Source organism: Lemur catta, chromosome 16 (genome assembly GCF_020740605.2).
Source record: "Lemur catta isolate mLemCat1 chromosome 16, mLemCat1.pri, whole genome shotgun sequence".
NCBI classification, from domain to species: domain Eukaryota; kingdom Metazoa; phylum Chordata; class Mammalia; order Primates; family Lemuridae; genus Lemur; species Lemur catta.
Genome location: NC_059143.1, coordinates 33,556,775 through 33,572,839, shown reverse-complemented (window position 1 = coordinate 33,572,839; position 16,065 = coordinate 33,556,775). Strand labels below are relative to the sequence as shown.

The 16,065-nt window shown below is 50.5% G+C and overlaps 1 protein-coding gene across 1 annotated transcript in view; it reads right to left on the bottom strand.

Annotated features, from left to right (window-relative positions):
* SLC14A2 (solute carrier family 14 member 2) overlaps positions 1-16,065 on the bottom strand; it is a 157,339-nt gene that overhangs the window by 31,757 nt on the left and 109,517 nt on the right. The window contains exons 2-6 of the mRNA XM_045527913.1: positions 9,000-9,184; positions 7,943-8,126; positions 6,753-6,942; positions 4,801-4,929; positions 526-718 (exon numbers count right to left, since the gene is read on the bottom strand). Of these exons, the coding sequence (XP_045383869.1) occupies positions 526-718; positions 4,801-4,929; positions 6,753-6,942; positions 7,943-8,126; positions 9,000-9,173 (870 nt within the window). The 5' untranslated portion in view covers positions 9,174-9,184. The remainder of the gene's footprint in view (positions 1-525; positions 719-4,800; positions 4,930-6,752; positions 6,943-7,942; positions 8,127-8,999; positions 9,185-16,065) is intronic.

The window sequence follows — 16,065 nt, the reverse complement described above, 5'->3', positions numbered from 1 at the left end:
CCAGGTGGGCTGTGCTCCCGCGTGGCCTGCCCTCTGTGCACGCTGCTCCCCTGGCCACAGCTGCCACCCTGCTGTGAAGGGCACTCAGGTGTGCTGTGGAAATTTACTGAGCACCGGGCCTCCTCCGCACTCCTTGTGATTCTCACGTAACAACAACAAGCTGGTTAAACAAAAAGACGTTCTTCCCTCCGCCCCCCCCGCCCCCCCACCCCGTTGTTTCACAGAGAAAGAGGGAAATGGCATTGATTTTTCAAAACCCAGATCTGGATGATGTGGAAGCGAAGGATACTGGTTGTCAGAGTGGTGGGCTGGGGGGTTGCTAAGAGGGTGAGCTTGGGCCTCAGGATACCCGGGTTTGGGTCCTACCACTTTTTAATTGTTTATTTTGAAGATGAACAGGAGGCATCTCTTCTCTGTGACCCACGCCACACTGGTCCCCTCAGGGCTGGGTTGTCCAGCCCAGCAGGGTGGGGTGGGGGCCCGGGGAACCTTTCTTACAGGTAGTGCCACGTGTGGGTAGCTTACCAAGGGCATCTCAATCTCCGTCCAGGTGATATTGGGCACTGAAGACACAGGCTCCACCAGGGTCGTGGGGAAGAAGAGGTTGTAGTGGCCCGTGGCCGCCAGGTACAGGGTTAATGCGATGTTGAAAGGCAGTGTGAAGACTGGGAGGTCCCACTTGCTGAAGATGGAATTCAAGGCACTAGAAAGAACTGGGCTGAAGAGGGCAGAGACACAGGGTTAGTCCCTGTGACCATCCTTAGGTCTACACTGTCTCATCAGCTCTGGCCAATGTACCATCCACTGTCCCTCTCCTAGCACAGCATTCCTGGCTCTCTTGAGACTCTGGTCGCCCACTGATCTGGGAAGGGGAATAAGGTGTTCAATTTAAGCTTACACCTTTGAGAAACAAATTGCAAAAATAACATAACTTATTTTGAATAAAATATTTTATGAAATAATCTATATATTTCCGTATTTCTTAAACTGAGAAAATTAAACAAAATGTGATCTTTACAAAATGTAATGTATTACCTTTGGATTATCAAGATGTGCAATGACTATTGTTTGGGGCTGTGATAGAATTTTGGAAGTCCAACCTTCTAGGAGGAGGCTGCTATGGCATGTACGTAACTTGTGGGCTTGGAGCCACCAAAAATACTTAGAGCTACTCAGGGAAATGCCAGGGGAAAATGGAACCTTCTGCTGTTTGTATCCTCTGTCTTCTTGGTCTCTTCCTTGGAAAGAGAATGGATTTTGGAGACAGATGGAGCTGAGTGCAAATCCTAACTCAGGCGTCCACGTACAGGCTGAGTGAGACATGTTAGGTAACTCATCTCACTTAACATCCGCGACATCTGGAGGGGACCAGCCACCCTGGACCCCCCATACCCACGTCTCCCACACGCAGCAAGCTGCTGGGCAAATGTACAATCGTGTGATCCAGCTCAATGGTCTCCCTTCGAGCAGTGACCATGAATCTCAAATGGGCGTTTAAGACCACCTGAAAGCCCTCCTACATGTCATCCCTCCCAAATGAACTCTCCACCTCGCTGAGACGAGTATTTCACATTCTCACCTTTCTCCTCAAATCTTAACTATCTGCTTCCCTTTCATCTCAGCCAACCACCTGGCTTTACTTTGTTAAGGACGTAGAAGTGACAAGATGAGAAATTCTCATCCTGCCTCTCCACCTCTTTCAGAGAGTGGCAGTGGCCCTGCTCCTTCCCCAGGATGATTCTTCCCCACGTGCTCTGGAGCCATCTGACTCAAGGACTTTACTCCTGCAATGTTCTCTCCTTTCTCCCCTGCAGCTTCAGTCTCTTCTCTGTCTCTGGATCATTCTCATCAGTATGTAGCATGTTCTGGTATCTTCTACCTTTAAGCATCCTCCCCTTTAGCCTGATGTCTGCTCCAGTGGTGGCCCCATTTCTTGCTCCCCTTCTCAGCAATGCCCCTCAAAAGGGCTGGCTTTCTCTGCTACCCCCAGTCTTTCTGCTCTTAATCTCTCTTATGCCCACTCTAATCAAGTGTGTCCTCACTATGCCATGGAAATGGCTCTTGGCCAGTTCACTGGTGATATCTATCTCACCAAATCCACCATGATTCGCTGTCCCTGTCCTTTGACAGTGGGACTCACCCACCATATTGAAATATTTTCTGACTGTGCTATCATGACGCTGGACTTCCTTAGCTTTCTTCTTGCCTTCTCCTTCTTAGTTTCCTTTGATGGTTTTTCCCTTCCTATGCCGGACACCTAAATGCAGAAGATCCTGTGGCTCTGTCTTTGCTCTTCTCTCTCCCTCTCTTTTTAAATCTTCTCTTTTGGGTGGTACCTTTTAGTCCCATGGATGAAAGCTTCTCTGTGCTTCTGCCTTCAAAAGCTCGACCATATCACTGTGTTCTGGATTTGTACATCCAGTTACCTTCTCAACATCCCTACTGGGAAGTCCAAAGTAGAATGTGTCCACACGGAACTCTTGATTTGTGTCTCATCCCCCGACCAACCCATTTTTCTCTCCATCTTCTTTGTCAACCCAGGTGCTCAGACAAATTATGGGAGTGTATTGGATTTTTTTCCCTTTTTCTCCTTCACACTCCACAGCCTCCCTGCAAGTCCTGTTACCTCTCTCTTCCTTAAGATACGCTCCAGACCCACTCACTTGTTGCCATGTTCATAGATCTCACCCTAGTTCAAACACTGGCAGACAATTTCAGGCTATTGTAGCAGACACCTCCAGTTATCTACTCTTGCTCCAGTTAAAACCTATTCTCCATGCTGTAAGTAGAGTGATTTATTTAGATTTCAACCATATCCCATCATTCTTCTGCTGAAAACCATCCACTTGCTTCCCATCTCAGCTGTCACGGAAATCAAAGGGTTCACTGGGTCCAGGGGGTGTGCGTGGCTTGGCTCTGTCTCCTTTCCACCCTCACCTGCCACTACTCTGCCATTCACTGGGCCCCCCTCACTGGTCTTTTCTCTGCTTCTGGAACACATCACACCTCTGCAGTTGGGGTCTCTGCACACACTGCTGCTTCTGCCTGCAACATCCTTCGCTCAGATCTTCAGAGGGCAGGTGCCTTCTTGTCATTCAAGTGATGGCTCACATGTCCCCTCTGCAGAGTGGCCTTCTCTGACCACCCATATCTGGAGTCACTCTCTGTCCCATGGACCCTGTTTTGCTTTCCTCAAAGCACTTATCACATCTTGAAGTGATCTCTTTTATGAACTAGTTTATGAGTTTACTTCTATCTTCGCCAAGAAGAATGTAAGCTCCAAGCTCCCCAGCGTCTAAGATAGTCCTTGCACTCGACACATAGTTCTAGGCACTCAACAAATATTCGTTGATTGGATAAATCTGGAAAATGGCACTACTATAATAATAGTACCCTATGGGTTGAATTTCAAGGGCTACATAAATGGATTAATGAATGTACTGAAGTAGCACATCACCCAGCTCGGCTCAGGCTGGGGTGCTCAGTGGTTTTTGTCTTTTAAGTTGGGAAGTCAGGATGGGGGTACTGAAGTCTAATTGCCACCCAGCACAGGGTGGCTGAGGAACTGTGCTGAGGGGCCTAATTTCTGTCGTTATAAACCAAATGTATGCAAATGAAGACAAGCTCTCCTTTTCACAGGGGGGCATGTCGGGGGCATTAGGAACATCCCCACAGAAATGACTGCCTTAGGTTTTTGTCCCAGTGGATTAAGAAAGAAGCCCTAAGAAGAAAAATAAATTGCCCAGAATGCTTAATGTAGTAATTTATTTGCAAGCACTACTAAAAAGTAATGAAACAGTACTTAAGCTAAATTAAACTAACTGGTTTTAGGCACTCCAGACTTTGAAACCAAAGAGAGACATTTACTTTTTAGAGATGTTAAAAATAAATCACCACATCTGATTTATTGCTGAGAGCAGGAATAAGTCACCACGTTTGAACGGAATGGGGGACCAGGGTGGTATCGACATGTGAAGTGAGGGGGGAGGGGACAGGGATTGCCCGAGACAGTGAGGACTCTCCTGAGACCCGGAGAAACCCGGCAGACCTGCCATAAACTCAAGGGAACCGAGGATTCTACGTGTAGATGGCCTAGCGCACCCTGCACTTGCTGAATATTATTCCAAACGTCCTTTCATCTCGACCTTTTTATTTCATCGGCAATATGAGGTGATTGCACAGTGAGATCTCAACTGATACTTCTAGTTCAAAGATTCTACGCTTTACATATAAACATTCTGCTTCAAGAAAGCTCTCTGCTTTTCATCACAAGTGAGTTTTTGGCTTTTGGGTCTCGGTTAGGCCACATAACAGATGATTCCCACGCAACGTGGAGTGTAAGCTGCAGACTCTGGCTTCAGAATGTCAGCATCAAACACTTTCACAGAGTGGGACCTGGGGCAAGTGACAATCTCTGCATGCCTTGGTCTTTCCTTCTGTAAATTGTGTGCAAATGTAACCCTACTTGGCACTGCTTATGTCCTGCTTAGCACGGTGCCTGGGGTGGAGGAACAACTCCATAAATGTTGGCCTTTGTCATTAAGCCTGTCATTCAAGGAAGCTTATCAGCACAATAAAAAACCTATGGTCTGCCGCTGCTTTAAAGAATCCCCAAACCAATCTCCAATCCCCCTTGTGTGGCAATGGAGCTCATGGGTCTTCATGGTGTCTTGCTGGACAAACCAGCTTGGCTGTGAGACACCAGGTCCCCCTGTATGCACATCCTGTCCCTGCCCAGTGTAAGACACAAGCATCTCAGGGCCCTGAGGATCTGTGAGCAGAAAGAATGAGGCTCCTCACCAGGCCATGGCTGTGAAGGTCACAGGTAACAGAAGCCACCAGTAGTAGTCCAGCTTCTCCGAGAACACGGCCACCAGCAGTCCCACCAGCATCCCGTTGTACCCATGCAGTCCTGAGGCGATGGCGGACCTGGGGACGAGGCAGAGTGACTTTGCGTTTGAACTTGGAGGTGCTCCTCCCTCCTGGTGCTCTGAGGATATGCTTAATTTAGATGATTCCCTTAATAATGAGGCACAGAAAAAAGTCAGTTCACTCAATGAGTATCAGGCAGCCACACAGCTACCGGCACCTTTCCAGATGACAACACACACACACACATACACACGCCTACGCATACACATACACGCCTACACATACACACACCCTTGTCTTGCTGATCTATAATTAAAATTATGCAGCTTTGTCTTATCTGTGGCTAAGTTCCCCTTTGCTTTTCAGGGGAGTCTCAGACTGCTAAGAGTAGAGGGAAATCTAACAGAAACCTGAGGGGTGGAGGTGTGACACAGGGAAGCTGTGTGTGTGCACATGTGTGTGTGTGTGTGTGTGTGTGTGTGTGTGTGTGTGTGTAAAGGGGGGAGAGTTCTGACTGAATTGTATAAGATCACTACTGCTGCCCTGGGTTCACCAAGAGGCCTCTGGCCACATTATCCATGCAGATGCCATGATGGGGACAGCGTGACCTCGAGCACAGAAGATAGATGGGGATCACGCATCTGAGCCTGAGTCTTGCCATCCACTGGCTGTGGGACCTTCGGAGAGCACCTGTCCCCTCCCGGTCTCCTTTCCCTCATTGTAGGATGTGAGCTCTGCTGCCTTCTCTGTCTGCCTCATAGAGGGGTAGGAGTCACATGTAACAAGGTGCAACAGTGGTCTTTCGTTGTTTCCAGAGAATTCCATTGTAAGGAATTCATTTTATTAAACAGATTAAGACTTAGTTCTCTCTCTCTCTCTCTCTCTCTCTCTCTCACACACACACACACACACACACACACATATGAAACAAAAATTTCACAAAGTAGTATTTACCTTGACTACATATGGATTACTCTAACTGGTTTTATTTTATATTTTTGTTGTTTCAACTTTTTAAAATGCTGTTGACAATTAATTAATGATGTGCAAATGGGTTGGGGATCCTCAGATTTAAACACATGAAGATAAGGGCTAAGCCAGTGTTTCCCAAACTCCGCTGCCCAGCAGAAGCACCAGGGGGGACCTTGTTAAAAACACCCCCTCCCAGACCCCCGGAGCTGGAATCTCTGCGGGAGGAAGGGGGAGCGGGCAGGGCTGAAGCTGAATTTCCTAACAATCACCCCACGTGACTCTGCCCATCGGGAAAGTTCAGGACCCACTGGAATAATACGTGGCAAAGTCTGAGGAAATGTTGAGTTCTACAAAATGCTAGTTGTTTATTGCTACTTGATCTCGCACCTGCCACGCAGGGCTTCGGCACAGCTGGCTCCTCCCCCACACCTGCCCCCTGAGTCCCACTGGCCCTGACTGCTCCCTTCCCTCCCTTATTGTCCTCCCCTCTCTTCTCGCCTTCTCTCCCATCCCCCGCCCCTTCTTCCCCACACCTGGTGATGTCCGTCTTCTCTGAACCCGCGATTATATGCCATCTTGTATTATTCTGAGACATTTACTGCCTGTTAATCTTCTCTCCCTCAATTACATGGGAGGCTCCATGAGGGAAGAACAGCTTAGAGGTTCTCTGCACCTCCCTCAGAGGGAGTGTTTCCAGAAGGCTCTACAGTCAAAGGGAGCCTGGCGCTGTGAGCAGGAGCAGTTTAATTCTGCAAGGGCTGCCAGTGACCTGCTCAAAGTGGATGCCCAGGAGACCTGGTCTGGCTGGTAGGATAAGGCTGGCCGGTCACTCAGGCAAACACCTCTGCACCTGTCTGCCCGACACATCTTGTCAAAAATGCAGCCCCCTCCCACAGAGAGGGACCCACCTGTCCTGGCTCAAGATGAGGGCAGCTAAGGTCGAGGCCACTGTCCCCAGGCCCCCAGCAATGGTCCACCAGGGGCTCTGGATCAGGAGCCCGACGAAGATGACGAGCCCGCTGAGAGGGTTGTTCACGAGCATCACCTGCGCGGCCCCCCTCAGGACCCAGTTTGTGAACTGGAGGGCCAGGTGCTTATCTGGAAGAGACCGGGAGCCATCAGCGGGTCAGCCCTGCTGACCACTGGCTGGCATGGCAACCAAGGCAAACAGGGATGTGCAAGTCAGGACATTTCCCCTCCTTCAGCCTGTGGGGGGGGAGTAAAGGGTGGCGGATACTGGCACCCAGCCCAAGTCTCCTAGTGGCCCCAGCAATCACTCTGCAGTGGGTGGTATTTTGTGCCGTGCAGACAGCGGCGTCGTGCTGAGACCAATTTAACGCCGTTCCAGCCATCAGCTTGGCTGGTGAGAAGGCCCAGAAGCATTCCAAGGGAAATTTATTGGTCCACAAGAAGGGGTGGGGAGGGAAGGACACTCTTTTTTTGGAGTGCTGGATGACTCGGTTGAGGGCTGGTATCTGAGCAGCAGAGAAAGTGGCCCAAAGAAAAGAAGCCGGGCAAGAAATCATTTTAGCCCAGCTGTGAAAATCAGTACTGAGTCAGGGCCTGGAGGAAGCCAGGTGTAGGAGAGGGGACGGATATTCTGCCTCTCTGGTTTCCAGGATAACCTATGCAGATGGGGGTGCAAGTGGGAGAGGGGAGGGTGCAAATGTTGGTTGCAACATTTAGTGCAGGAAGAAGTTAAAAGGAAAGAACTCTGAGACTTGGGGAAGGGTGATGCTAATATTTTCTTGGCACATAGTAGGTGCATAATAAATGGCTGTGGAACAAGTGAAGGAATGGCCATTCAGCTTGCTTGGGAAATGGCTTGCGTGCTGCTAATGGGGAAGGCTTATATCTATTTCATGGAGGCATGAACAATTGGCAAAGAACTAAAATCAGTGAAATGTGTTGAATTCTGAAACCATGAGAATTCCGGGGCAGTAGGTGTATTTCACCCACCAGAGCCAGCCCAGGGCTGCAGCCCCTCAGCTGTGAGAGCCTTCCCTGCGAGTGCATGGGGGAGCAGCCTCCTCCGTCCAAACTAGAGGGCGGGCTGAGCCCCTGGCCTGGGGGGCTGCCTCCCCCTGGGCTCGCCTACCTTCCAGCCAGCTGCTGTACTCCTTCATGTCGCCCGTGACGTAGCCCACCACTTGGGAGAGGCTGATGCCGCACTGGCCTGCGGAGCCCGGACCGGCCACCTCGCTTTCTTGCCGTTGTTTACTCCTTTCAACGGGCTTTTCAATTTTCACAATGTGGCTGTCTTCGTTGGATGGCCGGAGATCCTTTCATGTGAAGCCATAACGAGAAAAATAATACAGCTTTCTGAGAGCAGAGGCATTTGGGGACAGAGGGGACAGTCCAGTTTTTTGATAAAAATAAAGAATCATGAGATAGCGGGTGAAACACATGCCCGTTGTCTGATGCTGTGTGGAGTGCCCCGTGCAGCTGCCCTTCCCGGGACTACTGTGCATTCTCACAGCAGGGTTTCCTGATCTTTTGTGGCGTGGGCCCCTTTTGGCGGTTCGGTGAAGCCCATGCACTTCTTTCCGGAATAATACTTGCAAATGCAAAAATAAAACAGATTGCAAAGAAAACCAACCATACTGAAATGCCATTATCACAATACTAAAAAAAAAAAAAATCTTGACATACGTATATGTGTGTCAGATCCAGCACCTATTATAATTTCAAGGTGGGGATGAGTGAATACATGAAACCTCCTCGGCCCAAGTCAGGACAGCTCTGCAGGGCTGTCCCAGCCGTCTTGTGTCCCTCTCCACTGTGGCGGTGGCCAGCCAGTCTGCCTCTGTGCTTCTGTGTTCAGAGAACGCTAACGGCCTGCGAGTTAGCAAAGTCTTTGCTTTTGGAGACAGTAGCATGACTCGAAGGGGCGGGTTTACAGGGGAAGATTCTGGAGACGGGTTGGAAGACTGGTGTGTGAGCATGTGTATTCTCTACCTGTCCTTAACAGGATGTCTCACACGGAGCCACATTTTCTACTGAAGGCCAAGTAAGACCCTTTGTGGTGTCACCACGTACTGACTGGGGGCCGTGGCACCTCCTCGGTGTAACAAGCCCATCGGGAAGCCAGGAAGGCAGCATCTTCCACCTTCCCCCTGTCCTCCCCACCCCTACCTGGAAGGGACATTCCTCACCTTTTCTTCCGGCATTTCCAGGAGGGGCAGAGCTGGGTGCGTGTCCTGGGAGGTTGAGGGCCAGCTGGGGCTGGTCAGCTCCGTCTCGTAGAGTTTGTACCTGCTGGAAAGAGGCTCTGGCAGGAGAGGGCTGCTGTGGCTGTCAGACATCTCCTTCAGGGGGTGGCCGCTCATCTACCGGGTGCCTGGTGAGCGGGAAAGGGAAAGGACTAGTGAGTCGGGACGGGGCCCCAAGGGATGTGGCCCTGAAGGATGTGGCTGAGGCAGGGCTGAGCCCTCAGGAGCGTGAGGTCTGTCCTGGGGTGGAGCAGTGACTCACATGGGACCTGCTGTTCTTGCAGTGTGTGCTGCCAGAGGGGCTGGGGGGCCATTCCTCCACCCACGTGACCCTTGCCTTTCAGAATCCCCCATCCCCCCAAGTCCATTTGTGCTGTGAAGATTTCCCTGACCACTTAGTTAGAAGTCTCTCTTCTTTTTCTGATCACTGAAATATTTTTTCTACCTTTCATATTGCTCTTTGCACCATCTTATTGTGGTAGTTAGGGGTGCATGATTTTCCCCTTTGTAAACACATGGATCCAGTACTGACTGGGGGCTAAGAGAAGCTCCTCTTCTGAATCGCTCTGGAGACTCTATTGCTTGCACTTGGCCTCCAGCCCTTCTGTCCCCTCTGTCCTCGGCACTCTTTCCTGCTTCTCCCTGTCCTTCCCCAGGAGGATGCGAAGCTCTGGCACGTTCTCCTGGCAGCTGTGTGCGTCCAGGCTGGAGGCCCTTCCCCGCCACGTGGGCCTCCCTTCCCTTCACCATCAGGCCCAGGGCTTATGCTTTCGCAGCGTCCTGTGCCCAAGGTCCTTAGTTTGCTGGTTTTGTTGGCTGCCCCTGGTAGTGCTGGACTCTCTCCTTCCCTCCAGTTCAGTTATGTCTTTATTTACTGTATTGTTTTTTTGACACGTGGTTTTGGAGCTGCGCACAGTCTCCTCCCAATGTGGTCCAGAGTTTTCCCTGTCGCTCCACACTGTGTACCCTGAGTTGCAGGACACTTTCTCAGGAAAGTGGCGGCAGATCCCTAACACGGGTGCTACCATTCTTACACCCACCGTTGCAGACACTGCACAAGGATTGGATTAATAGATTCAATCATCTACTCTACACTTGCACATGGATGTTCCAGATGTAGCTTAAAGTTAATACGCTGAAACGACTCATAATGTTGCCTTCCCAAATCCCCACTTTTTCTCAGATTTCTCCTCCAAGCCATGCTCTGCAGGGCAGAGTTGCCATACTAACATCCAAATCCACTCGTGTCGGTGGATTAAAACCCTTCAACAATTTCAGATGAAAGAGCACGTCTGTAACGCAGTGCACAAGGCTTGGCGTTGCTGGGCTCCCACCATGCTTTAGCTAGTCCTGCGCTTCTCTTGCCCTGTGACTTTGGGCTCTGCACCGGCCTCCCTGCAGTGCCTAGCAGGTATTAAGTGCTCTCCAGGGCAGGACCTCTGCTGATGCTGGTCCAGTGGCCGGAAGGCCTCCCCTTGCTCTCCCTCGCAGCCCCTATTCCTCCTTTGGGCTTCGTCTCAATCATCACTCGCTAGAGAAGCCTTCCCAGACCCTGACCCCGCCAATGTTCTCCTGTCACACACTCTCATGGGACTCAGTATTTTTCCTTATAGCAGATTTGTATATTTATTTATGTAGTTTCTATCTTTCCACCAGAACTTAAGATTCATGAGGACAGTGACCTCCTCTGTTCTGTCTACTGCTGGATCCCCAGCTCCCAGCACAGTGCCTGGCATGTAGTTGGAGTTCAGTAAATAAATATTTAAGGAAGGAAAGGAAGGAAGGAAGGAAGGGAGGAAGAGATTGTAACTAAAGCTACAGTGACTGCCAGATGGGGACCACTTCCTTGGAGAACTTTACAAATCCCCGTGGGTCTCAAGAGTCTTCAGTGGTTTAAGAACAGCGGGGGGTCACCCATCAGCCCTGCACTTCCAGGAGGCAGAACTCCTTGCCGTGTCTGGCACCTGTCTTCACCCAGGAGGAGCTCATTAAGCCACAGCTAATTTTTGGGTGGGTCTGCAAACATCATTCAGGTCCAACCAACTCTGTTACTGCCATCGCTTTAGAACTGGTGCCTTTTTCTCTATTCTGACCCTGTAGGTGGAGTTCCAGTAAGAAGTGGGGACACGGCATGGAGGGGGCATGCTGGAAAGGTTTAGGAGAGCGAAATCCAACAAGCCTGAGAACCTGTCCCTCTCCAGTGCACTCTCTCCCTCTGGTGGCCAAAAGGTGATACAGCATCCCCGTTGGTAAAAATTTCCCTCCAAGCCAACCACATGAAAAGTAATTGGGGACAACTGGATATCTACACACGTGGCCTGCATGACACCACACATCTGGATGAACTAGAAATGCTCTGGAAAGACCTTGCATTAAATTCAGTGGCTGTGAAATCTTCTAAAAGCGTAGCTGAAAATGATAATGATAAAGGTTTTTATTCTAAACATACTTCTTTGGATCCAAGATATTATCAACTATCAGATATATCATTATTTTATATATCAGCAAGAAAGAGGAAAATTCTGCCAATCATAATTTTAACATGCATCCTGATTTCAGAAATGTTAAAATATGAAAACAACGTAGATCATATAATCAAGAAAATATAGTTGATTTTTTTTTTTAAGTAACGGGGCTCAGGTGTATAGGTAGGAATTGAGAATGAGTATGTTCAGGAATTATTTTCTAATCACAAAACCGTACATTTTAATATTTCTTTTGATTAAAAATGTATATACATTAGGAGCCTTTTAATAACAAGGACTATTTCCTTTTAAATTTCTATATTTGTGCCACCCAGAAGAAAGCCTGACACCTAATAATCCCTTGATAAATGTTTAATGAATTAAGAAATGAATGATTGCACAAGGGAAGGATGCTCTGGAGTGCTGTCCTAAAAGGTACTTTCTCCAACACCTTTGTGTCCCTCCAACATGCAGATAACATTCCCATTTACAGAGAAATCAAGGCCTAGAAAAGCAAAATAGGAATTGATTTGCATATGGCTAAACTCTCTGCACTTTCCAAAGCAAGCTCATCTCATTGTGACTTCTATTCATATAGGATGCAAAGACCCAGAAAGCAAGCAGCTTGGCGTAGAGTTGAGGTTAGGCCCAATTCCCCGCCCTGGGCTAGGCTACTCTGTTACTCCACCTGCCTTGTTGTGCCCCAGCTGGGCCGTGCAGAGCTGCTGTGTGGCCCTCAAGGTCCGGGCGCAGGCACTCGGCCGGCATTCTGTGTCTCAAACCCACGTGTCTATCCTCAGCAGGAAGGACCAGCTCACCTCCCCTCTAGGGAACGCAGCCTTCCTCTGCCGTGGGAATATTTATCCTGTTAAAATGGAGCTGTTTTGGCTTTGGCTTTGGGGCAGGGCTAAGAAGTGCGGCAGTAATGGCCTTGTGAAGAGAAGGTCGCCGCGTCTGGGAAGAGCGCAGGCTGCGAGGCTGAGCTGCTGCGGCGTCACTCTCCGCTCTGCCACTCGCAGGGCCGCGTGGGCCTCCCTGCCTCCCTCTCCAAAGGGCATCGCAGGACTCTCGGGACAGTGAGAGTGCTGACTTGGTTCCTGGCACATAGTGGGTGCTCAGTGATTTCAGTTGTCCCCTTTTCTCGTGCCCCCACATAGAAGGGAGAGATGGCCAGAGCAGCCAGCTGAAGTACAAGCTGGCTGTCCTGAAACAGGACGCCTTTCAAAAGTTTCCATAAGGCGTCGCCACTTGTTAGGACTGGATGTGAAATCCCTGCCCGAGCCACGTCCCGGCTCGGGGCCTCAGAGCCCGTTCCCAGCTCAGCTCAGCGCCAGTCCATTAAACCTGCTTCCAAGAACACATAATGATCTGCTTGGCGCGCTCGGCCTCTCCCGGCTGCCCACGCCTCCTCTTCTCCCTCAGAAACAGGGACAGAGAGGGCTGTTTGGATCAGCCCCACGGCTCTCCAAAAAGCCAGGCCTTGAATGTCTGGCAAGCGGTGCCTAAAACAAACCAGCTCTTCCATCGTCTCTGCAACAACCCTCCTTGTTGAGTACCAACTGCGCGCCCGTGGGCTACCCCGGAAGGATCAGAGCCGGGAGGCCCAGGGCTTGCCTGGAAAGAGCTCACGTTTGGGTGGCCGGGGGACAGCAGGGAACAGGCACTGTGTGCTGGGGAGGAAGTGCTTGGGCAGCCTGGAGCACACAGAGCAGCTACCCTGCCCTCCTGGCGTTGGGAAGACGGGGCTCAACTTTCACATCAGGACTTGGCTGAGCAGGCAAGAGAGAGGCACACGCTCCAGGCCAAAGAAATGTCTGAGAAAATACTTGGTTTGGGCCAGGAAGTCCCAGTGCGGACGCTGCTGGAACATGGGAGAGATGTCAGCAGGCAATCAAAGACCAAACGAACGCGTCAGAGCCAGACAGTGAGGAGTCCTTGGTCCCTAGGTTTGGACCCAAATTCTTCCAATGTTTAGAAAACATGGCTGCTGCTCTATTGTACTAGTTTTCAAATTCTTCTCTTGACTCTTTTCTCTTAAAGACCATCCATTCCAAGCGGGAATGCAGAAACATGCCAATGCCCAATGGAGAGGAGCTGTGTCCTTCTAGCATGTTCCTGCTGCCATGGGTGGGAAAGGGCCCATACGTGGAGGGGTTTCTTGAATTGTTGGTGTGAATTAGTGCAGAGTCAAACCTTTCTCTCGCCCCATGGTCCCCTGGGTTTAAGTATAACAGTGGGCTGGCCATGTGGGGGTGAATCTCAAATGGCCTCACTTATATCATCTTCTAACCAACTGAATTATTGAGGTCACAGCAGCTCTGGAGAAGGAAAAGTGATTAGCAGGTTCTCCAAAATATTTGTTGAATTGATTAATTTTGCCCAAGACCTCAGAATTGATGCAAGAAGAATTTCTATAAATTTCTACCACCTTAGGATCGAAAGGATTGTTCCTTGACCTCTCTCCAATGAGGAAGGAATCCATCCTCTCGAATGTCTGACAGATGGAGATCTAGCTTCTGTTGGCTGGGGTCCCACAACCCCATGAAGCAGGCTGTTCTTGTCGTGAACAGCTCTGCTTGCTGGAAACCCTTGTATCTACGGAGCTGACATGAACTCCCTGGAGCTGTGCCCCTGGCTGGTTCCAGTTCTGTCCATCAAGTCTGCACAGGACACGTGGACTCCCTTTCCCACCCAAGAGCACTTCAGAGATTGATCCTAAGCCTTCCTTTATCTAGGGCAGCCCTCTCGATTTCTGTTTAGCCTGGCTCCCCAGAAAAGGCCCGGACTCCCTGCCATCATGCCACCAGGATCACAGTGACAGCATTACTTTGTCATGGAGCTTGCTGAGCCAGGCTATGTCCCTGGGGGCAGGGGCTATGCCGATCCCTGAACCGGCGGATGCTGCTGGAAGTGAGAAATCAGGTGTGCAGGGCTGTGTGGACATTTGATAAAGCTGCTAAAATGGGGACAGACTAGACCCCTGGCTGGTGGGTCACAGCCCAGGGAGGTCAGGGAGGGGATGAATCCAGGAGAGGCCTGGTCGCAAGGAGGATAGGGCAGGTAAACAGGCCAGCAGCTGGGCTAAGGTGAGAGTGCCTTGCTCAGGGCTGGGTTGTGTAAGAGGTTGGCTGAGTGCTGTCTTTTATTAGGGGTGGCTCAGAGCTTTTCTTGGCAGCTTCAGCCCAAAAAGACTGATCTGGGCCAAGAGGAGCCTGACTCACTGGGGCCATGGGTCAGGCTGGGTGGAGCAGGAGTCAGAGGCAGCATAACCTCCTCTGGGCCGTCTGAGACTGAGGTTAGAGACGGCTGGTGGCCAGCAGGCCTGAGGCTCTATCTCTGTGGTTTCTCCCGCAGGGGCAGGACTGGGGTGCTCCAGCAGAGACTCTAACCACAGCCTGGCATGGGGCTGGGAGGAGCCTGCAGGGGCTCTGCTGGGGGTGAAGAGGAGCTGCCTTTGAGGCTCTTGCTCAGATACTAGCTTGTGTCTGGAAGGACCTTGCAGGAGCTTGGCACACCCTTGTCACTTGACACTTTAAAGTGGGGCGACCGTTTGATGTCGTATATATTGAGCTCCTGCTCACTCTTCTTATCAACAGCAATAGCTGAGCCTTCAAGTTTTCCTTCAAGGCCGTCTGTCCACATCAGCCCTTTCTCCCTTTGGGCCAGGCCCTCCCCGACCCAGGTCGGCTTCTAGTGGATCTCCCCAACTTCAGGCACCCCAGTCCCTCTCTGCCTTGCCACTGGTGATGGATAAATTATCTTAAAATACTACTTCATCATGCCACTGCTCAAAACACTTCTGAGGTGCTCCATGTCTGAGTTCCTTGCTCCTTGAACTGGGCACGTTTGCTCCTGGGAATGAAGCTCTGCCTCCAATGTGCCATGTGCAGAGAAGTACAGTTTTCTGCAATGCTAATTGGATTGGTTGTGAAATAATATAGAATGATAGTTGCATATTTAAGCAAATATGGCTTATAAAAGAGTCTATTTTAAAATAAAAATTGCTGGGAAGAGATTTTGAGTCTGCCGGGGGGCTGCTTCATGCTGTGCTCCCAGACCACCTAGGGGTAATGTGTCCATTCTCCCATCAGCTCGGGATACTTAGGGGGCGAAGTTAAGACGCTCTGATAATAACATCTATTCTCTGTCTCCCACAGTTCTACCCAGGGGGTTCCACCTGTGCTGAAGCCCGCCTGCAGCTTCTCTGTGGCGTGGGTCCCCGATCCAGGCAGGCAGCTCCTCTGGTCCCACGGCTCCCTCCAGCTCGGTTCTGCATGCCCGAATATTGCACTCCTTTACTCAGATCCTGCTCACGCCCCAGCTCTGTCATCAGCAGGGTGCCTTCCTGGCCTCCCATGGGCACCCTGACGTCTCCTCGGGCCCATGTGGTCTCTCTCTGTCACACGCACACATGCACACTCACACATACTACGAGCTACCCCAAGGTGACTTTGGGTAGTCAATTTTAGTGCTGTGCAACAGAAGTGGTATCATGGAGACAGACTACCTGGATTTAAATCCTGGCTCCCCCACCTACTAGCTGT